The following is a 25,398-nucleotide window of genomic DNA, read 5'->3' on the forward strand; positions in this document are numbered from 1 at the left end:
AAAGTGACAGTGGAGGCTGAGCGAGAAGTACTTTGTGGGCCACCTCAGAATAGACCATCAGCTTTAATGCCAGAGCTTCAGGGGTATGTGCAGAAAGAAAAGGCCTATAAGTAGAATAAAGAGGAGGCAGGTTCTGTGTCTGATTCGACTGTCCAGTGAGGAAAGACGTGAAGTGATCTCTACCCACAGCCTGATAACACCACTGTAAGACACAGAACTGTCCTGTTGGTCTTACTGTTCTGTCCTGTGTTTTAAAGTCGTCAAGCTGCTGCAGACAATCCCACCTTAGAACTTATATATGTAAACATTATTATCTGTAAAGGCTTCCTATTTGATGAATCATGCTATATCATACAGTCTAGATATTTCATCTGGAGAAACTGAGATGAGGCAGATTAAAGTATTTTTCAAAACCACATGATGAATTAATTTCAAAGCTTGAGATTAAAACCTAGATCTTCTAGTTTCAGATTATTAACTTACCAGTGTGATCTACAAGTTCTTTCTCCATGTTCTAAAAAACAAAATTTTTAAGGCAATCAAGACATTTTCATTCTCTCATCTGAGAAGTATGTATCAGAAAAATTCAGCTGTATAAACTATATGACTGTCTAAATTATAATTTTAACCTGTCTTTTTTTGCTTTTTATAAATCATATCTTCCACTGTTTGCAAATTTTGTTATGTCTTTCACGTATCAGACTCAAAAACTGTTGGCTTTATGATTGGGCCACTAGAAGAAATATATTTATTCACTTACCTTTTCATTTCCTGACTTTTTTTTAGTGATAATCTGAATATATTTGTGAAATATTTAGGTAGGAAGGTGAGTTTTCCAGGTGTTTCTGTTGATTATTGCAAACACAGAACAATTCAAAGACTAGTGTGGCTTTTTCATAAATTAAAGATACTTTTTTTGATAACTAGTTTTTCTTGACTTTAGTAAACATTCCTTAGATTAACTCTTCTCTTAACAACCTTAGTATAATTTTAATTGTTCACAAATTCTGAAGTGGGAGTACTGGAATTTTGGAGAAATGAATTAACATGCTGCCTTATTTCTCTGGACCATCTGTTAATGCTTATTCTCAACTAAAGTAACAAACATACCATAGTCAATTTTAACAAATAACCTATGTCTGTGACAGTGATAAGACATTGGCCAAACCATCCTCTCTCTGGCCATGGCAAAAGTGTACCAGTCGTAGCTAAAACAAGACTGAATCTATTTAGTATTCTTTGTAAAGGAAACAACAACAAAAATAACCAATAAAGGTCTGAGACCGATGATGGATGGCAAAAGAAACCCCCTATGGTCATAAATAAGCTAACTTTGGAAATGTTTGACTTTAAGGAAATACAGACTATGCTTAGTCTGCCTCGTGTCCCTGGACTAAAGCAGCCTTGAAGGCTCGTCTGAACATTTCCCCAGGGGTTTCTTGCCTATTGACAAATCCCACCACATCTTCCAGATGCACAGAAGAGAGTTCCCTTAAATCCAAAATGGTAACCAAAAATGTTGAATAGCAAGAAACTGGCAGGGGTGGCTTTGGGAACTGGTAAATAAATAACAGGCTTGTTGTCCCACACCCTAGTTTAATGCTCTCAAGAGGTTCTTATGTTGCTCGCATTAGTGGGCATGTAAATGAAACCCCTGTTGGCCTTGGCAGATATTGGCCTCTTCCGTGACCTTGTTTGACTGAAACAAAAAGTCATTGGTGGAACAAAAATTCAGAGCTCTGAACTTGGTTGAAAGAAAAGGGCAATTCTCTGAATTGGGTAATTGGATCACCCTCCCAAGTGCCCTAGGGCTTATATCAAACATATAAGAAGGGGATTAATAACTTCAGTGTATAAATGAGCTTCAGGCAGCTTCCAACTGTAACATTTCACTCTCAGGAGCTTTAGGACATAACAGATTTTTTTCAGAGCATTTTGAAGTGCTCTTTATAAAATGCAGGAAGAGACTGCAGACTACTGTGGAATCCTTGTAATTGTGCATGGTCCAGTCTGCCAGGCAGGCAACCTGAAAGCCTCTGCAAAATGGCCGCTTAATAAAACTGTTCATGAAATATACCGTTTGGGGACCAAAAGATGATGACAATGATATGTTTTGAAATTGTATTTGATATTCACTTCCTTAGTCATAATTTTATGATCTAGACTAAATTAGATGTATCTGGAAACTCGAAAGTTCACCATCTTCCATCTTACAGTTGAGTGTGAGGATTCCAAGACTTGAGACAGACTTACCTATTTATATGTGCATTGTAAGGGACCATTAGAAAAGCTGAGAATTTTAAAATTCATTTATATTAATTAATTTGCTCACTCAGTATTTATTCAATGCCTACTACATATCGGACTGGAGGATATAAAAAAGTATAAAGTAGAACAAGGCTGACAGACATTTGAAAGGCAGGTTCATGAGGATTGAAGGAACACGTGGGAAGGGAGCCATTACTTCTTATTAGTGGGGAAGTCCAGAGGAGACTAGAGGAGATAACAAGAGATGAGTCGACAGCGCAGAAAAATAGAGAAGAGTATTCCAGGCGGAGGATGCAACACTTGAAAAAGTTACCCGGAAAAGCTGGCCTGGTGATTAATCGGCCCAGATAAAAGAGGTGGGTTAACACTGTTGTTCTTCTTTTAAAGGAGAAGGATCAAGAAGCAGTTCTGTTGGGTCCTGAGGAAGTGGGATTATTAGTGATGGACACAAAGTGCTAGTGTCACAGCTGTGGTAGAAAAAGGGAAACAAGAGAAAGCTTCTGAAAAAAATGTTTTGACAGCTACTTTTCTGGCTATGGACATCCTGAGACCTCTGACAATCACACAGAAAAGAGAGCCCGTGGGGAACATTTTAGAATTGATTCTTATCTGAATAGCTATCTTTTTGGCCTGTCTGGATGCCAAAAAGAATTAGCAGAATTCTGCTGTTTATATATTGCTGAATCAGTTTGCATATGATATGATATTTTATTACTAGGGAAATATTACTAAAGCTAGGTCGAGTTGCTTCTAAAAACTAAAACACCAGAAACCTAATTGGGAAAAGAATGAGTTTTAGTCATGTACATATTTTCATTTTTCTCCTTTAATTTTTATATGAACAGAAACCCTCTGAAGCAGACGTTTTACCTGCATTTTCACAAATGAGCACACAGCCTCGACCGAGTTAATTCCTCACAGTCCCACAGCCGGTGCAGGCTAAGGCCCAAGTCCCTTTCATCCTCCATTCCCCCACCGGTCATAGCTAAGTCTTCAAGCTAATGTTCACCTGCCAGAGTAAAGGCAGAATATTTGAATTCTCTTGTATTTGTTTTATTTTAGTTATTGACTGTGTTTTTCTTCCTATAAAGTAAATGTGTTTCATTCTTTGTGCACTGGTTTTCCTATAATGCCTGGGTGCTTCTAGCTAGAGAGGGCAAATTGATTTCATCTTCCATTCAACTCCAGAAGGCCTATAGTGGCCGTTTGCACTGCTATAATGGAATTGCTCAGCAGCCACTCCCATATGCTCTATGATGGGGCAGTGGTGGTACAAGTGCTGCATCCCTGCTACCAAGGCTGCTGCTTTAGTATCTTTACTTCACTCTTAAAGTGGGAAATGAGAGAAATCGTCTAAAGTCCTAACACAAGACAGCCATACCTACTTCCCAAAGTAATAAACTCTCTGCTGCTGCATGTAGAATGAAATAGAGCAGTGAAATTATAAAAGAGATTTGCAGTCTAATAGTTAGGAGGGAAAATGAAGTATAAGGCTAAAGGAAGTAGACTACAAACACCTGAAGCGTGACTACAAAATCAAGTTGACATTTTGTGGCTCATTTTCAGGGTAGCTGCCGGAATCTGGTCATGGTTGTTGTTTTTATTTTTTAGGGTTTTCCCCCATCTGTGTACAGTGAGATAGCAACCACAAAAAACTAACAGCCTTCCTGAGTCTCTTGGCTGTAGAGTACCCAGCTCTTTTCCCTGAAGCTTGCCCTGAAGAGGCCTGGTGATACATCTCTCTTGGGAGATGTGACATGGTTCCATATTGACATTACCCACCTGGCTCATTGCTTGAGTCTCGAGGTTGTTTATGTATTTGATGTTTCATTTAAAAATAAAAGTTACGTAAGGCAAAAATAGCCTAGTGCCAGTGGGTTTGGCTATTTGTAAAATTTAGAAACTGATTTAGGAAACCACCATCAGGATCTTGTTGGTGCTGTATCAGCTTGGGCATATTGCCCTTCAGCACACCAGCTCTTGCACAGATTGCGTCCACTGAGTTGAACCATGGAAACCTTCCATGAGAAAATGAGAGTACTCAGGCAGTAGTACTGGTGATCCATATAGCATTGCTGTGTCCTCTAAGGTTCTTTCTTGGTCTCATACCATGGTTTCTTCTTGGGTAAAATGCAAAACCGGGGTTCTGCCTTTCTCAAGGGAAAACGTGTTTGCTGCTTGGCTTCGGAATTTTGGCGCAACTCAGTCAGTGACATTTCTCTTTCACACACTCCTCCTATTTCCTTCAAATAGGTGCCACATCTTTCACTTTCCCTGTCAGTACTTCATACGTTGTGCCTGACTGCTAGGTTTCACTCCAGAGCCTCTTGTGTTTAAGTGATGAATGGACTAATCATAATGAGTAGCTCAGGACAGGTTGCTGAGTTGGAGACCGTGGCCTAGTCATTTCTCTGATCACACAGAAGTCATTTCTGGACAAAAAGCACTACATACTATATATCTATATCTATATATTTTTGTTCTTGATCTTTTTTCTATCTTGTGCTGCAAAAACAAACTTTGAGGGGATGATTCTCTCACAGGGTATGGAAATGGCCTTGGACAATGTCCAGGGTTAGTGGCACAGCTGCTGTTTCCTGCAAGGGACATCTCACATCCAGAAGGGAAAAAAGACAAAGTTAAATATATAGCAGGAGGATAATGACTGAACCTATTAACCCATTTATGCCTAGTGTTCCATTATTGGAACACTAAGCTTGTGGGAGTTATTTATATCCTCCTGCTCAAGGTCATCACCAAGGTCTGAGTTTTCACACAAAAAAATTTGCAACCCCTGGCATAAATGGGTTAACAAGAAGGAAGGGATTTGCCTGTTACAATATCTGTCTGTAATGACATATAGCCATTGGCAGAAATTACAGTTTACATTTAGAAGACATGTTTAAAACTCCTTACCAAAAGGCAACTGATCCAATAATAATGATGGCAACAGCAATAGCATCTACTTATGGCACCTAATAATTTTAAAGTTCCTTTGTGTATATAGTTTTGTATTCACAACAACCTAGTAAGTCCTGTAAGTTGACTGGAGAGGGCTAGGGTATGTAAAACTAGGTAAAGAACTTGGATTTTATCCTAAGCATAATGCAGAGTTTTCAGCCAGGAATGGACATGACTTGATTAACATTTTAGGAAGATTATTTGGCCTGCTCTGTAGGAGTATAGACTATAAGGGGGGCACATGAAAGCCAGGAGACAAGTCAGGAAACATAACACTAATCCAGGAGAGAGATTATGGTGGCTCAGACTGGGGAGTGTGGTATAGGGGATGGCAAGTGGTCAGATTCAAGATAAATATGAAGACATTCCTTACAAGATCTGCAAACAGATTGAATGTGAAGTGTATTTTAAAAAATGAAGAATTGGCTGGGCGTGGTGGCTCACGCCTATAATCCCAGCACTTTGGGAGGCTGAGGTAAGCAGAATCACGAGGTCAGGAGTTCAAGACCAGCCTGGCTAATATGGTGAAACCCCATCTCTACTAAAAATACAAAAAAAAAAAAAAAAAAAAAAATTAGCCGGATGTGGTGACACACACCTGTAGTCCCAGCTACTCAGGAGGTGAAGGCTGGAGAATCACTTGAACCCGGGAGGCGGAGGCTGCAGTGAGCCAAGATTGTGCTGCTGCACTCCAGCCTGGGTGACAGAGCAACACTCCGTGGAAGGAAGGAAGGAAGGAAGGAAGGAAGGAAGGAAGGAAGGAAGGAAGGAAGGAAGGAAGGAAGGAAGGAGGGAGGGAGGGAGGGAGGGAGGGAGGGAGGGAGGGAGGGAGGGAGGGAGGGAGGGAGGGAGGGAGGGAGGGAAGGAAGGAAAGAAGGAAGAAAAGAAGGAAGGAAAAAAAAAGAATTACCTGTGTATTGTTTATCTTAAATAACTGAGAATAGTGTCATTTTTTCCATTCCTAGAGTTATTTAGGCCAAAAAAATCTAGAATGTTGAAGAGAACAGATTGGGGTGGGAGGTGCAGGGTAGGGGATTAAGAGTTCTGTCGTAGAGGGCCAGATGTGGTGGCTTATGCCTATAATTCCAGCACTTTGGGAGGCTGAGGTGGGCAGATCACGAGGTCAAGAGATGGAGACCATTCTGACCAACGTGGTGAAACCCCATCTCTACTAAAAATACCAAAAATTAGCTGGGCATGGTGGTGTGTGCTTGTAGTCCTAGCTACTTGGGAGGCTGATGCAGAAGAATTACTTGAACGCCGGAGGTGGAAGTTGCAGTGAGATTAGATCACGCCACTGCATTCCAGCCTGGCGACACAACGAGACTCTGTCTGAGGGAAAAAAAAAAAAAAAAAAAAAAGATTCTGTCCTAGAATAGTTGCATTTGAGATATGCAAGTGACCGGGCGTGGTGGCTCCCAGCACTTTGGGAAGCTGAGGCAGGAGGATTGCTTAAGCCTAAGCATTCAAGACCAGTTACCTGGGCAACATAGTGAGACCCTGTCTCTACAAAAAATGAACAAAATTAATCAGGCCAGTGGTGTGCGCCTATAGTCCCAGCTACTTGAGGGGGTGAGGTGGGAAGATGGCTTGGGCCTGGAAGGTCAATGCTACAGTGAGCCCTGATTGTGCCACTGCACTCCAACCTAGGCCATAGAGTGAGACCCTGTCTCAAAAAATAAAAAAATAAGAGAAAGATATGCAAGTGGACAATGACAAAGCAGCTGAATAAATGAGTCTGAGTCTAGAGCTCAGGAGAATGGGCTGAGCTGTAGTGAGAATATGGCAGAGATTGATCCTGGGGCACATCAACATTTAGAATAGAAGAGAAACCTGCAAAGGAGACTGGTGGGAGGAGAGGATAAGGTGGGAAGAAATCCATGACAGTGTGATTTTCTGGAAGCCAAGTGAAACAAATATTTCAAGAAGCAAGGATTTAGGTCCAATGCTGCTCAGAGGTCAAATAAGATGAGGACTGAGAATTGACCCTTGGATTTGGCAGATACAGTCAGTGGTGACCTTTGACAAGACTGGTTTCAGTGGAGTGTATGGGGACATAAACCTGCCTGGGGTAGGTTAAAGAGAGAAACAAAGAGCATGTTCAATTCTTTAAGGTTTTTCACTATGAATGGAAACAGTGAAATGGAATGGTAGCTGGGGAAGTCAAAGGAGGTTTTTTTTTTAAGGTGGGTGTTTTTTATTTCGCATTTTGATATTGATGTACATAATGCAGTAAAAAGAGAACATGTAGTAATGCTGGAGAGAAAAGAATAGGTAACCATTGGTAAAAGACCTCAAAGGTATAGAAAGGGATTGAGATGCTTGTCCAAGTGTATGGGCTGGCCTTAGGCTGAAGCAAGACTGCTTCAAGAGATACAAAAGCAAATTCGCTACCCTAAGAATGGAGTACATCACAGCAGGATTCTTGGAGAGAAGCAGAAAAGAGGGTCATTAAAAACTTATGTCACCACCTTAAAGAAGGAAGAAAGTTCTATTTGGCTCTTTTGGGGACTCCAGAAGAAAAGTAAAGGTATACTCATAAGCCCAACTTTTTTAACTTTCTAGTTACCAGAATACCAAGCAAGGATCTTAAAATATCAGATTTTCAGTTAACCCTAGAAAACTGACAGCACTTCAGTAGAATTCAAATATATGTGAGGGAACATAATACATAAATACCATCTGGGAAGTTCTCTAATCAACATTCTCCTTCCCTAGCACTCACCGTTGGGTCTGTAGTACATGCATATGTGAGTGAAGAGCTCTTTCACAAATGTGAAAGAAGCATAGTATGGATGTAGGGTGATGATTTACTTAGTGTGGTAAGTGTCTCTAAGCAACACAGTAAGGGACAGAAAGTTGGGTCAGCCTGCCTCTGGGAAAGCTGGGAGATATGCCTAGCTTTTCTCTCTCTGTGAATCTCACAAGTAAATGAAAATAAGTGCAAGTAGTACTATAGTAATTAAATCAAACTATCTTCTTTGAGAGTGGCTTTGTGTGTGTGTCCCCAGTATTTGCTAATTTGCTATTTCCCACTGCTTACTGATTACCCTGAGTATATTGCATTTATTGTCTTATTTAATCCTCAAAACTCTATCATTGCCATTTTACAGATGAAAACATACAGGCCAGAGAGGTTTAAATGGCTTGTTTGAGGCCACATATCTAGGAAGTGGGAGAGTCAAGATTCTAAGTTCAGTGCCCATCAATGATAGACTGGATAAAGAAAATGTGGCACATATACACTGTGGAATACTATGCAGCCATAAGAAAGTGCGTTTATGTCCTTTGCAGGGACATGGATGAAGCTGGAAACCATCATTCTCAGCAAACTGACGCAGGAACAGAAAACCAAACACCGCGTGTTCTCACTCATAAGTGGGATTTAATGATGAGAACACATGGACACAGGGAGGGGAACTTCACACACCCGGGCCTGTCGGTGGGTGGGGGGCAAGGGCAAGGAGAGCATTAGGACAAATACCTAATTCATGCAGGGCTTAAAACCTAGATGACAACTTGATGGGTGCAGCAGACCACCATGGCACAAGTATATCTATGTAACAAACCTGCACGTTCTGCACATGTATCCCAGAACTTAAAGTATAATAAATAATAATAAAAAGATTCTAAGTTCAGTCTTTGTTTCCAGCCAGGGATCTTTCCACTATGCAACACCGCCTCTTATGCAATCACTGATAATAATAGCTTGGTCATTTACATTTGTGAAGCACCTTTTATTTGAAGAGCTGAAACTCTGTAAGCCTTATCTTTGTAACCTGGAGAGAAGAAGAAAAGAACCAACATTTATTGGGCACCTTATATTTGTGTGTGATATAATTTTAGGCACTTTCATACCAGACATGTTATATTATCTTCATTTTACAGATGAGGAAATGAAACTCAACAAAGAATTTAAGTAAATTGCCCAATATCACACAGCTCACAAACAGTCAGTCCTGGCACTTTCCCTCAGCAGATTCTAAGCACCGTTGGAGCAGAGAGCAAGTCTGTTTTTGATCATTCTAATATTCTTAGTGCCTAGTACAGGGTCTCACTCTGGCACATAATAGGTGCTCAGAAAAGAAATTATTGAATGAATAATGAGCAAATATGCTGTAAGCTGAACTAGAATGCACTGAGCCTTTTTTTGTACTTCCTGGTGTCTTCCAATGGATGTCAACATGATATAATGAGAAGAGTCTGAGAAGGAGTCAGTGAATGCATGCATGTCCCTGACTGCAAAACTTTGGCTCTTCTCACAGCTATACAGCCTAGTGATAGACTTCCTTTTCTTTCATTGGGAAAACTAAGGCAAAGTTTCCTTGGCAAAGATTTTGCGAGTCAGTGGACAATTTGTGGCACAACTGAAATCTTGAGATTCTCACCTTTATAGCCCTAACCACTTAACAACCCTGTGGTCCTGGTGGGGTTATAGCTTTCCATAAATCTGGTACTTAATCATTTAAAGAGATGGCAATTTATCTTAAATACACGCCTCATTATAGATGTGACACACTTAGCACAGATGGTCTCAGAAGTTTTTCCTGGCTTCCCATACCCTAACAGTATCTAGTATGTTCATGTCAATATTAGCTTTACTGTTTTAGGTAACTTTGGTATGCTTCTCATTAGCTGAAACCGTAAAGAGCTCAGTTTTACCTGCGCTGAGGGATCTCTAAATTCCTATTGGCATCTGAATGCACAGTCCCATGTCGAAAGTGAGGTCATGTTTCTCCTGGATTGTGCCTGTATCTGATGAGCCTCGGCTGGCGTGAATCCGAGACAATGAAATAATCACACCCATTAGCTCACCAGGGCCCTATTAAGATGTGGCCTGGCTTTCCATCCATTTCTCCTGCTTGGAAAAACTGACACAGTCATGGTTTGTAAAGGTTAGTGCAGATGGAACTGCTTCAACAACCAAAACTTAGTGTTACCCTGTTTAAACTTGGGAAGGGTCTACTGCTTAATCTTAAGAAATAGCACTTCAGGAGCCAGGGTGCAAGGATGTCCTTTAATCTGTTTGTATGTGATGGTGAAGTTGAATTTTCGTAACACCCTGCTTCCCCGCTGTCAGCTTCAGTGGCTGGGGTGGGCGAGGTGGGGGCACTCTGGAGCTGTGGTTTCCATACTTTTTATTCTATTTTTCTTTAGAGATCCCAGGTTTTGAAGGCTTGAGCCCAGTAAACAAACTGTAATGGTTAAATCACAATTTTATTTTCTCATTGACACCTAGTATGTGTCATATGCTGCGTCCTCTGCCTCGTCATTCTCCAGTGGTGCTTTCTCAGGGCTGTTTTCCCAGACCCTATGCCTCCTCATGGGTTATAGCTAACAGTTACACTTCCAGAGTACGCTGCCCCTCACCCACAGAGCTCTTCTCACAACTGTGACTAACTGGTTATTTGTGTAACCGTTTGCATGTTTCGGCTGTAAGGATGCAGACCATGTCTGTCTTGCTCACGGCTGTTTCTCTAGCGCCTAAGTCTTTGCTTGATACATAGTGGGCACTTGATAAACATTTGTTGAATTAATGAATTAGCTGATTTAATTCTAGTGAAAAATATAAAGAAGCATATCCCTTATATTGGCTTGGGGAGCCTTATTTTGGGTACATTAGATAGGATTTTTGAAATGTAGTCAACAGCTTGAATGAAAATCACCAAGTTTAAAATGAAGGTTCACTCTGGGCAGGAGAGAAGATGATGCTATTGGAGAAGGATTATACAAGAGGCTTCCGGAATATTGATAATATTCTATTTATTAAGCTGGAGGACTCCTAGGGACCCAGGGGCCTCAGACTCACTCCTGAACTGGAGGGACATGCCAAATAAGCCACCTGCTATTTATTTCACATGCACCCAAGGCAAAGCTGTTGGGGCCACTTAAGGATTTTGTAAAATGTAAGGGTGTTATTAAAGTAGGCTTATTATTTTACAGCTCGTATGATTGTTCACCTAACTACCTTGAACAATACTATAAGTATTTTTCTCTGCTCACATATTTGCAGACATGCAGAGCCACTTCAAACAAACCATCCTGCCTTCCCATTTGCATCTACGACCTCTTGAACCCCTCTCAGCCCCCTAAACCATACATTGAAACTAAGCCAAATTAAAAACAGAAAACAACCCACCACCCACCAGTGTTTAGTTGAGCACGTACTGTTTGCCTTGTATTATAAGCTGTAATTACAACGCTTTGAGTCTTGTCCTCATCTTCCTGAAATCTCCCAGTGGATGGCATCATGGAAGAATGAGAAAGTTATCCAAGAATGAATGGTCTGATGTCAAGGAAGCTTTTTAGCCTTTCCTAATGGTCTGATGCCCTCTATGTGGATTTCAATCTTTGGAAGTATAAGATTTCTTGTAAAAGTCACAACACCTGCCAACACAGTTGGGCAGAGACCCAAGTGGGGTGACTTGTGCCGCATTCCTCCCTGGTATTCAGAGACCACATAGTACCAGAAGCTTGCTGGGCCCGGCTCCTGGGGAGTGTCAAAGGAACAGGCCCAGGCAGTCCTCTCCTCAGATTGCAATCAAAAGTTGCTTGATAAATCAGTTAGACAGAAAATATTCTTGGCAGTTTACACAGGCAATGGTAAGAACATGTTTTTTGTAGTTACAATGAGTCCATTATACAAGGGCCGGAAGTGACCAAAATCATTGATTGGCTAATTAGACATAACTCAAGGGTCATAATGCTTCAGTCATTATGTGGGAATATTCATAAAGTACTTGAGTTCAGCTCCGATAAAGAGGGGAAATGTACCCAGGGAAATTGCAGGGTAAAAGTCTGGGAAAATAGATAGTATAGAATGTTACAGGTCTGAAATGGAAGAGTTTACTATATTATTGAGTTTTGCAAACAGATTCTTGGAAAATAGATTCCTCAAGTCTTTCCCAGCTTTCAGATGGGATGTGAAACTGGAGGCTTTAGCCTTTACTTGTGGTTGTCTAAAAATCCACCCTATTTTTCTTAGGAAGGGAAGCAGTTGCCTTAACACCCTGGCCAGATTCCCAACATGTACAGGGTGGCCCATTTAAAACAGGCCTGTGGATGCTTCAGAGTGAGCGAAGGGGTTTGTTGTAAAGCACCATGTGTATGTGGGTGTTTAATGAATATGAGCTGATTAAATTGGCCACCCTGAATTATAACCTCATACCTTCTCTAGTTCCTCTCCAGTTTTTAGCTCAGGACCATATTCTTCCTACTTTCTGCTCAAACTTGTTGGGGAGAAATGTTCCCACTATTAAAACTGCCAGTGTTTTCCACCCAGTGTTCTTTGTTTCAATGATGAGCAAAAGAAGCCAGCCTTGGAAATACCTTTCTTTCAAATCGTTTGTCCAGCTGCAATGTCTGCATCAGCCACACCCACATCACTTCCCCTTCAAACCTTCTCGCCTCCATCTGCTTCCCTGTCTCTGGTGTAGGACAATACCAGTATCTGTCTGGAGCAGATAGTGAGCTCTGCCACAAACAGAGGAGGCCTTGTCTGAAGAAGGAAAAAGCTCTGCTTTCGAAAGCAAGCAGCCTGGGCTTCTGCCTCTTTTTTGCTAATAGCCATCTGTGTGACTTAGGGAGTCACTGTCTTCACAGGCCTGAGTTCCTTCATCTATAAAGGGAAGGAGTGAGACAAAATCAGCACTTCTCAAATTGGGAGCTGTAGATTCTTGCGGTCTGCAAGTTTAATGAGATTTTAAACTTTTTATGAAGATTTTTTTTTTAAATCATAAAGACAATGCTTTGCAATTAAAAGTCATTAAAAAAAATGAGTCTTAAGTTTCTTAAGCTGGTGATTCTGAAACTTAATCTAAGGTCTCCCAAAGATTTTTTAACTGTTTTGCAAGTCTCAAGTTTTCCCCTTTAAAAGGACTCCACGTATCACTCCAGTTTGAGAAACACTGAACTGTTTTCATCTACTCAGAAACTGAATCTAGAGGTAGGAAAAAACATTAGCTTTAACTTTCTTATCCTTACCCTACTCAACCTAATTACTTTTGGCCCACTTCAATATGTTTAAGTCTTTTAGCACATGGGCTCCTTTTGTTTTCATAACTGAGGTATTTCCTGTTTTCAATCACTATATATTAAATTATAAAAAGCATGTTTCTCCCAATAGCTCTTTCCCTTTCCCTTTAAGACTCAGATCATTCAATTTATTAGTGCCCTACCTGGTTAATTGAGACCACCTTCCTCTATTAAGGTTTCTTTGTTGGTTGAAGTGAAGAGATATATGGTCCATTTCCTAAGTACCCAAGAGGAATTGGTTCAAGGACTCAGCCCCATACTAAAATCCTCAGATGCCCAACTCCCTTATATAAAATGGCATTAATGTTTGCATAAACCTTGCACATCCTCCCGTATACTTTAATCTCTAGATTACTTATAATACCTCATACAATGAAAATGTTATTTAAATAGCTATTATGCTGTATTTTAAATTTGTATTATTTTTATTGTTATATTGTTATTTTTCATTGCTTTTTTTCCAAATATTTTCAATCCACATTGGTTGAATCTACAGGTGAGGAACCCCTAGATATGGAGGGCTGACTATACTACTTTTATCTGTGATCTCAAGATTGAATAATCACAGTAGTTTATGTATGAATTCTACTTTCATAATTTGCAGAGTGCTTTCATATGCATTATCTCTTTTGATTTACACTGTAGTCTTGTCTAATAAATGATGTAGGTAGCATGATCCCCATTTTACAGATGAGACACTCAGGTCCAGAAATTTTGCTTCATATCTTCTGATTTGGTCTACTTGTTCTTCCCAACAATGCTTCTTCATCCAATTACAGCAACAAACATATACTAGGTACCTGTTATTTGCCATATGTGCTGTTTTATTGTTATTTGTTCCAGGAAATAACAAGTGGAGCTTCTCATTCAAGGATAAACTGATATTGCCAGGCCTTGCTCAGCCTGACATAAGTCTCATGCCATTATTTACTAAAATACCAAGCTACTCTCACCACTTCCTGGTACATGAAGGAATTCAATAAATATTTATTGGATGATTGAGTGAATGAATAAATCTAAAATAAATTATATCATTAAGTAAAATTTACATATTGGAGATAATTTTTGCTAATAGATTTTTGCCAACATTTTTTCAGGTTCCAAGTCAATAGGATTTACTCAGAGACTGCCAAGTTCTTTAAGGGGAAAATAGAGAGACTGCTGGGAGAGGAGGGGTACACTGGTAGACAAGTAGAGGAAATCCCCTTTCTGACTTTATCCATCTTCCTGTCTATGATCAGTGTCCTAGGCCTCAGAGTGGACATGGAGAATGGTATCACTTTGTCTGCTTGCAGTTAACCAAAATACTTACTCCCACCATAGGGATAAGAGAGGAATGACAGAGGTGTGTGAAGATTAAGTAGAAAGGCAGACAAATGTAATCACATTGGAAGGTAGGATGGAGGGCAGAAAAGTTGGTGGGAAGACAATTTCTGTGGTCAGGATGCGTCTGAATGGAAAGGGGAGAGAGATTTTTGTCCATTCCTCCCATAGTATGGTTTGGCTACTTTCCCTTTACTTCCCAAGAGAACTATTAGTGACCAGGGACATCACATTTTAATCAAGGCAACTGTTGCTGGGCTGGTAAGCAAGGCTCCCATGGGTATGGTGAAGTTAGCAGGGTGAAGAGTGAGGCCGCTAGTCACAAAGGGATCCACTCACCCTCTTCTGCTGTTGGCGGCTACTGTGGTATCTATAAACATAGAGTGTGTACTCACATACTCATAAATGCTAGTTATTGTCATACGATTGCATTATGTATAAAAGTAGATTGCCTGGAAAAAATGATTCCACTTCATTTTTATATACACATTGTTCCTGGAACCACTTCCTGAAATTCCAGGCTTTTATTTTGCTGTCATTCTCTTTAAATTGCCTCTTTCTCAAAGCGTCCAGATTCTGGAGATGTTCTTGTGCTTAAAGTGTGTTTCTAAGTAGCTTCTGGGAACCATGTAAAATTGTCTGGCTCCACTTGGCCAATGAGGAGCTTACTTTTCCTCCCAATTATTCCTCTCTGACAGAGGCTGTTGGTCATCTTGAAAAGCTAAGAATGTCTGATGGGACCAAAGTAAAACTGCAGAGCCTATTCACCCAACCAAACTGAAACACACCTGATTAGCTGACCACACACATGGTCTCAGAATGACATCTCACTTGGGGAGTAAAAGCCAACGGTTGTGGTTAGTGCCCCAGCAGGCCCCAGATGGTTAGAGTTAATATACACCTATATTTTCTGCCAGGTAGTTTTCATCAGTTTCCTCAGGATGTCAGTGCGTGTGTGTATAATTAAGAGTATTTAATCATATTATAATTCCCCACAGAGAGATGGAGTGGGGGATGAAGGATCGCTGGCTTTTACAGTCTCAGCAAGAGTCATCAGTGGAAAAAAATAAAAACAGAAAAATGCCAAGTCTCTGGGCTGTGCCTGTGCCATAACTCACTCAGAAGTCTGGCTGGCACCACCACCTCAGTGTCATTTCAGTGAAAATGTAATCCCAAATCTTTTGTTCCAATCTCAGGGTTCTCACTATTTTAATATTAGCTTAGAACATGTGAATTGCAAAGGAAAACTGTGTTCTAATTCCCTGTTCAGCAAGGCTGTGATTTGTGTACACCCACATAAGGCAACCTTCAGTTTATAAGAGTGATGACTTCAGTCTTGTAGAAATAAATGAGATGAGCACTTCAAGTATTTTAAGTTAGATCAATCAGTAGGGTGAGCACAGTTTAATTGTCTTCTATTGATAGGTTTCTAAATTAAAAGAGCAGAATATAGAGCCATCAATCTTAGCCATGAAATCATGTTCACATTTATTACAAATCCATCATTCTTTCCTATTTCCCCATATATCCTGTTTTCCTTGTCCTGTCAATTGTCAAATTTAACTGCTGGAAATGATCTCTTATTTTGGATTAGGAAACTAAGTCCTAATGACCGTAAGTGACTTTTCAGAGTCACACAGCTAGTTAGCTAGTTAGAATCTGACTCACCAGAATTCCAGTCTTTCCACTTTGCCAGACAGTCTTTCCTGGGAAATACATTTTTACCTATTTCTTAGAAGAATTTACTTATGTGAGCGTCACTTAAAGCAATATTGGTCTATTTCCTGGTTCCCTTAAACTGATCATGGTGCATTTCTGTTAAAAAGCCATAGAGTCGGCCAGGCGCAGTGGCTCACACCTGCAATCCCAGCACTTTGGGAGGCCGAGGCAGGCAGATCACGAGGTCAGGAGATCGAGACCATCCTGGATAACATGGTGAAACCCCATTTCTACTAAAAATACAAAAAATTAGCCGGGCGTGTGGCGGGCGCCTGTAGTCCCAGCTACTCAGGAGGCTGAGGCAGGAGAATGGCATAAACCTGGGAGGCGGAGCTTGTAGTGGGCCGAGAACACGTCACTGCACTCCAGCCTGGGCCACAGAGCGAGACTCCGTCTCAAAATAAATAAATAAATAAATAAAAAGCCATAGAGTTTCTTTATAATTAGGTTCTAACACTACTTCTTCCTGTTAGTCAATAACAGTGCCACAATAAGTGGATTGGGTTAAAATGAAAATCACCTACTGAGTCTCTACCCCAAACCCCTTCCAGTTGCTCTTATTTAGGAGGAAATAACTTCTGCTCTGTTTCTGTCCACTCACAAGACCTCTCCTGCATGGAACCCTGTCCACAGTTTCTATCACTCCATCTGTGCTTCCTTCAGATTATCTCTGAAACAATCAGATGTAATGGCCAGTGGATGCAAAATACATATAAAGTAAGATTTAGGATTAGGAGGCTCAAGGGGGATGGGTATGTAGAGAAAAGACCTAGGAAGAACAAGAACAGGGACTGGCAGAAAACACATTCTGAGACAAAGTCCATTTATTTAGCTCTGGCCAGTTGGTTTATCTAGCCTGACATTTCTCAACCTGGGCACTATTGGCATTTTGTGCCAAATTATTCTTGATTGTAGAGAGCTATCCTGTGCATTATGGAACGTTTAGTAGCATTCCTGCCTCTTCCCACTGGGTAGATGCCAGTGGCATCCCTTCATTTGTGACAACTAAAAATGTCTCCAGACAGTAACAAATACCCTGGAGAGGGGGAAAGGTTGAGAGAGGAAGAATTGTCTTTGGATGAGAATCACTGATCTCACTCAAGGTTTTATCTTTGACATCAGCGCCGTAAGATATTTTGTGAGAGGACAGAGTGGCCTTTCTAATTCTTAACCTCAAAAGTTAGGGCCCTACTCCAGACATTCCTTATCTACTGCAAATACAAATTATTTATTTGTTCATTCATTCATGTAACAGTTATTACAGATGACACTATGTCAGGCACTCTGCCAAGTCTAGGTGAAAAGACAGAACCTCCCCGCAAAGACTTAGAACTTAATACTCTCAAAAATTCTACTCAATGTAGTTGATTTGCTCACCAGTGCTAATGAAGTTAAGACTTTGAGGTTATATTCCCTTATCTGGCTTTAACTCAGACCAACCATTTCACTGATTGGACCAGCACAAATGTATCCTGGCTACTCTAAAAATCACTCAAAAAAATATATCCTACTGATGGTATGTTGATAGTTTCCTGGGATATGAAGGTGGGCATGCTTAAAGCCGAAAGTACTCTTAGGGACAAGTGAAAAAAATCTCTTTGGTAAATCACTAGCATAGTATTACATGGCTTTTTTTGGCCCCTAGGTGCAGCCCCCTTTAGACTCAAACCGCTGTACTTCCTGGTAACACATGACCTTATTTATGATCATTGTATTTATTTAGCTTATTTTGATTCCTCTTTCTACATAAGAAACTACAACTGGAAAAATTAATTAATTCCTAATTTGCTCATAAATTTCCACCCGTTAGAAGAAACCAATGACTCTTGTAATTTAGTACAAATTTCCTTTCAGTATTTTTAATCTCTTTGGATATGTGTGAGTTGAATTCTCGTTAAACAACATGAAAACATATAAGCTAATTATGTAACTTTTAAAAGTATCAAATAGAAGATTCTAACATCCCTCACTGAAGCTTTTCCAGAATTTACCATGTGTACCAGTTGTTCTCAATCCAGGTCAGCATTGCCCCCAGAGGACTTTTGACAATGTCACAGATGTGGGGGGATGCTACTGGTGTCTACTCAGGGACAATGCTAAGCATCCTACAATAAACAGGATAGTCCCTCCAAGCAAGACTTATCCAGCCCAAAGGGACAGGGTGCTGAGGTTGACAAATCATGTGGTGTATAACACAGATGTACACACTGGGGGAAACATCACTGAAATAGATGCTGATCACTTACCAGTTTCACCCCTTCAGGATATCCTCTTCTTTTAACAAGGAGGTTGTGACTAGTTACTTCCCACGAAAGGCAGCTGACCCTTAGGGTTGGAAAGTGTGTTTATTCCCAATAGCAGTGAGTGGGAAACAAAAAAAGACATAATGAATTTCTACTTGCAAGAATGTCATCTGTGGTTTTCTCCAAGTGTTGCTCTCAGCACTCAGTTTTCAAGGTCTTCTTCACCTGTGCGTTCTGCTGCCCTGCATTATCAGAGTTAGAATCAGGGTGGAATATAAATATTTCCCTAGGCATCATTTGGCCCAAACCTGATGCTGCCAGCTAGTAAGCCGTGGAGTCTTACACCTGATCAACACTTGTTATTTTCTCCTTTTGATTACAGCCTGTTTTACTGTACTACTATGAGTCAATCCCAAGGACCTATTCTAGAGAGAAAGAAGTGAGCAGGTAGCCCCTGAGAGGGTCGCTGGGTAGGGAAGCTTGGGAGTGTGGGTGCGAGTGGGGAGGACACTTTCCACTCACAGGCTTCGTTGTCAAGGTACATGTTCTATTTGTTCTGCTGAGTAATTCAGTAACCACTGATGTTTCTTCTCAAGTCAGCTTTCCACTTTGTGAAGGCAAAATCCATTTGCATCAATGAAGTTTATTTTAATTTTTTTCTTATGACCTCAAAATGAAATAACAAGAAAGAATGAGGGAAAAAGTAAACCTTTTAACAAAATGCATGAATCAGGGATTTTTTTAACCTTCTTTTCTTCCGGAAAATCTTGTTGTTTACGTGGTTGGAACTTTATTATTACAGAGATTATTATAAAAATGAACCAACATTCAAAAGTACAAGGCAGGATTTCCCACAATGGCTATGTCCTGGCTGGCCTTGTTGCTAGCTGGCACAGTAATGCCACGTGGAAGCAATGACCATTGGAAAAGAAGCCAGGAGAAAGCCTTACGAGAGGCACAGGGCAGTAGATAATTTGTAAAGCAGTCGTTTGCCTCCCAGAGTGGCAAGGCTAGCATGTCTGGCGTAAGTGTACACTCACGTCATTTATCACATCCTCTGGTAGCAGCACCCCTCTCCACTGCCTGTGAAGGAAACTGTTGCACAATCCTGAAGATCTGACTGAAGGAAACTTGTCTTGGGATCAGAATCAAGGTTCCTTTTTCTTGTTTTCATTTCCAAGTTGCAAGTTATGCCACTTTTTAGCGTTCCCATACCCAGCTGTCTACATTTTAAGCAATCGTTATATGGAATTATATCTTAAATATAAAATAACAAGAATTCATTTAAAATAACTGCTTTCCCTCCAGAACCAGAGGTATCTCACCAAAGCTGTCCGAAAGACCTCCTCCCCACCAGTATACCCCAATTGTGGGTGACAGTTGTGTTTAGAAAGTAGTGTTATAGCTCCTTTTATGTAGGATGATTACTGTGTGGCCATGACCTTCTGGGATGAATGGAAAGGTCTGGGCAGTTACATAGCACGAGGATAGAGAAGAAGCTTGTGGAAGTACATTGCAAACAGAGATGGGCGAGTTAAGTTACTCAATTGCCATCTGCCTCTGTTTTGCTAACTCATTAGTTCGGACACCACATTGTGTTAATCCCCACTTCCCCTGGTTCTGAGCTTGGTCCAGGTCTCGGGGGAACAGTGAGACTGCTCAGCTGGACCCTCCCGTCAGCTGGGCCGCAGCTTCTGTGCATCGACAACATGCCAGGCCTGCCACCTTCGCTGCCACATCACATCAAGGTGAAGTCTTCTCCCCAGCCTCTGGCAACAGAAATTCAAGGCTTTGGACTTGGCTCGACTTTTCTAGGCAGTGGGATAGATTTTTCGCCTTTCACCCCCTAGCACTCTCTTCCCTTCCAGGACCCCTTCAGGGCAACTGGCAATTTCAGGCTGATCATCTTGGAAGTTTGATGGCACTGAGTACCACCAGCCAAATGCTCTCACATTTTCTGTGTCTCTCAGAAGAGCCCATCTGGCAGCTAAGAACCAATGAGTGAGGCCTAATTTGTCCACCAAGACTACACCAGAAGAGTAGTCTTACTTCTGGACCTAATCTAGCATTACAAGCATCCAGTGATGACCCTTACAATGATTTCTGAGAATAGTTGCTCATAAACATCATTGTCTCTGCTGGTGAGCTGACTGGGATATGCAAATTGTTCCTATCAATTTATTTTGACCTCTCTGGCCTTTAGTTTTCTCATCTGTGAAAGGGTATTTTATGAGAATGGCTAGATAATTTGTGATGTCCTTTTCAGCTTTAAGTACGAAAATGATTTGCTAATTTTATATGTTGCCAGACACTACTCTAGGCATCTAACATATACAAACCCATTTATTGGTGCCCAGGAAGTAGACACTATTACATCTATGATTTGCAGATGAAAAACTCAGGCGCTGAGAGGTTGTTTGTTCCAAGGCAAAGGTAATAAGTGACAGCCCAGAGATTGGCTTGCGAGTCTGTGCTCTTAGCCACGTGTGGTCACTTAAGATGGTCCCTTAATCACAAAGTCTGTGGGTTCTCAAATGTGATCTCATCAACATTTAGGGCAGTATCCTTTGGAGGTTATTGTTGCCCCCTTTTTTACAAATGGGCACTTTGAGATAAAAGCAGGCCACATACAAGCTACTGGCAGAACCCAGGAGTCCAGCGTTTGTGCTGGGGGTTCCATCTGCTATATGTCTCTCCCAGTCAAAATTAGGATGATCAGAATATTGAGATATGACCTGCTTACCCCTTTCAACCAGGGCGAATCAGAAACAGCTCCATAGACAATTGGGCTAAGTTTCCAACTCAAATGTTGAATGATCTATGCAGAATATAAAGGCATTTACAAGCCAATGACTCATACAGATGTAGCAATAACATACCTTTCCCCAGTCCTCTCTTTGCTGTGAGGTACCCACTGAATATCTTACACCTCTCTGGATAGCAGGAGTTACAGCAAATTCTGCATATGCCCTCCCACATTTAGCACATGCAGAGCTCACCCAAGAATTTTAGCAGCAGGGGATGATAGAGAGTTTGTTCTCTGGTTCTTTCTGACTGTCTCTGCCCTGATACTGCCTAGTACCTGAGTGGCCCTTCCTCTCTTCTCTAATCCCACTGGATTGCACGTGCCTTTTAACATTGGAGGTTCTGAAAGCCAAGCAAGAACTCCTCCTAATGGCATTCAGTATCTCTTTCTTCCCAGTCCTGGGAGGGGTTTCCCATCAAGCAGAGGGAAGGTGATTGTTTCTGCCTCTCATTTAGTCCTTCCTTTCCAACTTATTGATGGTATACCACCTGCAAAGCTATCCCAGAAACAGGGCTAGCAGATGAAATTTAGGATGCCCAAAGACTGATTTGTGACATAGAAAAATTGGAATTGAAATGAAACTGCACATTCATTGATACCACCTCTCCTGTACGAGTCTGGACCTAACAGCACAGTACTGAAATACCAAACTTATTTATGTATTTAAGTCACCAAGTGATTTGGGTTTTTGTATCAGGGATGGTTATTGCTTTTCCCTCAGCGAAGTTGAACCACTGACCCATTTCCTCTCAAATTCCAGTTCCATGTTTAACTGAAGACACACAGAAATAAATGTGTGTTGGCAGAAAGACAAACCCTGAGATGAAGCAGGAGGTATGTTGGCTGATAGAAAGGCTGTTATTTTAATTTCTTTTACATTGCAGCAGTCTCAGATGGATAGTATCCAGGTAACTTGTAGCGCCTGCATCTTATTAAACTCCTGTTTGATTCAGAATTTACAGCTAAAATGCACCTGGAATACTTAAAGTAGGAACTAGACTTCGGTTCATTTGTTCTCAAAAGGGATGTACAAATCGATTGTGCAACCTACAGCAAGTGGCATAAAAACCTTCAGAAGAAGATGGTGGCACATTTTTGTTAATAACGATATTTCTTGATTTATAAATTCAACAATGCTAATTTAGTGTTTACTGTTTGACAGACATTGTGCCTCTAAAGCAGGATGAACTCACAGGCGTGTTTTCTGCACATCTGTCTCTTTTTATTGTATGCGACAGAAACCGTACTCAAAGTAGCTGAAGCAGAAAGTAAAATTATCACAAGGATACTGGCATATCTATAGAAACTAAGGACTGGGATGCAGCTGACTAGAAGAAGAGATGAAACCAGTGTTAAATACCATCAAGTGAGTTGGTCTCACACTCTCTTACACACACACTCTCTCTTACACACACACTACCACTGCAACCACCAAATAGCTGTCCTCGTAGACCTGCGCTGTTGCTGCGTAGCCACCAGCTACATGTAGCTACTGAGCACATGAAAGGTGCTGTACGTGTAAAAGATGCACTGGATTTCAAGGACGATATGAGGGAAAAAATATAAAATGTCTTACTTTTCATACTGATTACACATTGAAATGATAATGTTTTGGAGATATTGTGCTAACTAAATATATTTGACATTTATTTTACCAATTTCTATTTTTTTCATGTGACTACTAGAAAATTTTAACTTACATATGTGACTTGCATTATATGTGTGTGTGTGTGTGTGTGTGTGTGTGTATATATATATATTTTTTTTTTTTTTAGTTGCGGCAACCTCTCTCTGTCACCCAGGCTGGAGTGCAGTGGCACAATCTCAGCTCACTGCAACCTCTGCTTCCCTGGTTCGAGCGATTCTCCCACCTCAGCCTCCCGAATAGCTGAGATTGCAGGCGTGCACCATCATGCCCGGCTAATTTTTGTATTTTTACTAAAGGCGGGGTTTCTTTCGCCATGTTGGCCAGGTTGGTCTCGAACTCCTGACCTCAAGTGATCTACCCACCTTGGCCTCCCAAAATGCTGGGATTACAGGCATGAGCCACCGCACTCAGCCTGGACAGTGTTGTTCTTCTAGTTGGTTTTCCTAAACATCTACAGCAACATAAATCTCCCCATGCCTTAGTTAGCCTGACTTAGTTGAGGAATGCTGAAGCGACAATCAGAGACATATGTCACCAGTCAAATTAATATCATTCTACTTCATCCTTTTCTCTCTCCGTTACTGTCCCTCATAATTTCTACACGAGCTGAACACATACACTTCTTTTTGAAAGTGAATGTATATATTTACACACTTCAAAAATACTTATTGAACCCCAATTCTATGCTAGGTCTTACAACAGGCTGTGAGGATACAAAGTCCCTGCCCTCACAGAGCTTCCTTTCTAGCAGACTCAGCCACTTTTAGCTTGTTTTCATGAATGGAGCCCCGATGTGGGAAGTGCACCTCCCAGCGTGGCTGCATCTGGTCCAGGCTGAATGATTAACCCTTATAGTGAGTCTGAGTTGAATGAAAACTTGGATTTTCAGGGTTACCGTTAATACCATGTTGTCAAGGGAGATGACAAAGGATGCTGTTATTCACAAGTCGGGAGCCTTCAATGATGTAAATTTGTATTTATCTTCCCGTTTTTATGGAGCCGTGTTTCAGAATTCAGAAATGGAGCTATGGAAATATGGCTCTCCCTGCCCCCAAAAAGAGTCCTTCCTCTAGACTTCCTGACAATATGTGTGAGGAAGCCTCTGGATTCAGTTGTTTTGTTTTTTTAAGTAACTTTCAAAATGAAGTATATAATATATAAACAAAAAAGTGTGTACATCATAGTGTATAGCTCCATGAACTTTCTCACTGATCACACATGTAACCAGCACCCAGATTAAGAAACATAACATTAATAGCACCCATGGAAGCTCCCCCTTCCTGTCATGACCCCATCCCACCCCTCCACCCTCATCCCAAACGTAACTAACTACTATCTGGACTTCTACAACCATGGATTAGTTTTGCCTGTTTTTGAACTTTGTATAAATGGAGTCATATGGTAGGTTCTCTTTGGTACTGTTTTCTTTTACTCAATATTATGTTTATGAAGTTTATTCATGTTGTTTTATTAACCAATAGAAAATATAGATATCTCCCAAGAAGAAACATAAAAATTATAATCCTAATACATTAAGATAATATGTCAGTGTTTGTCCTTCTAGCCCCTTTTCTATGTATATACTTATGTTAACTTTTTTCCAAACTTAGACCATAGTGCACATACTACTTTGCAATTTGCTTTGTTGTTTAATATATCAGATCTACCAATGTGTTCTAAATGTTGGTCTATTGTAACGAGGCTGTGTTCTGAATTGACTAATAGGTAATATAGAAAAGTAGAAAATTATTTTTAAACACATGAGTATTTACATTCATCATTTTGTCAGATGTAGATTTGATCCATCTTGGTCAGGTTTCCAAAAGACTTCCAAATAAAGGTAGCAAACAAATGGATCACTGATTGCTAGGGAAATCTGGTAATCAAGACCAAGTTGGGCCTCTTGTTTCTCAATGAATCTTCTGAAATTACTCTCTACTGTCTTAAACCTAGGTATTCTGCGAATATGTAACAGATTAGGAACTGAATAATTCTGAGAATGGCTTGTTAGAGTCTCTGTTCAACTCCTGGCTTACTCTATAATCTGAGACAAGTCTGTAAAATGTTCCTTATTTCTCAGACGAAGAGCCTCATCTCCACATCTGTTTGGGATCATAAGAAATAATACTTACATAACATTTTGGAATCCTTGAATGAAAAGTTTTTTGGAGTTGCTGACTGTTCCTAAAATTTTCTCAACTAACATTGTGGAAATCCATTGTTGTGGATATAGTTGCTGAGCTAGGTCATAGCTAGATTGCAAATCTTGAGTAGTGGAAAAATCTATGCCTCAAAGTTCTGGTCATTTATTTTAAAAGCTATTCATTTATTCCTAGATGTTCATACTGTGAACTTAGCCTGTTATCATTTTGGTTTACTTGCTAAATCTTCACATT

The 25,398-nt window shown here is 40.6% G+C and overlaps 1 protein-coding gene across 8 annotated transcripts in view; it reads left to right on the top strand.

Annotated features, from left to right (window-relative positions):
- The window catches only part of RAD51B (RAD51 paralog B), a 775,981-nt gene that overhangs the window by 530,091 nt on the left and 220,492 nt on the right, over window positions 1-25,398 (top strand). Inside the window, exon 9 of one of the 8 annotated variants that reach the window (XM_073011103.1) lies at window positions 8,524-8,830. The exons of the other annotated variants lie outside the window; for them this stretch is intronic. Within the exon in view, the coding sequence (XP_072867204.1) occupies window positions 8,524-8,618 (95 nt within the window). The 3' untranslated portion in view covers window positions 8,619-8,830. Of the gene's footprint in view, window positions 1-8,523; window positions 8,831-25,398 lie in introns of those variants that run through there. 8 annotated transcript variants of the gene reach the window in all.

This window comes from Chlorocebus sabaeus, chromosome 24 (assembly GCF_047675955.1).
Source record: "Chlorocebus sabaeus isolate Y175 chromosome 24, mChlSab1.0.hap1, whole genome shotgun sequence".
Taxonomy (NCBI): domain Eukaryota; kingdom Metazoa; phylum Chordata; class Mammalia; order Primates; family Cercopithecidae; genus Chlorocebus; species Chlorocebus sabaeus.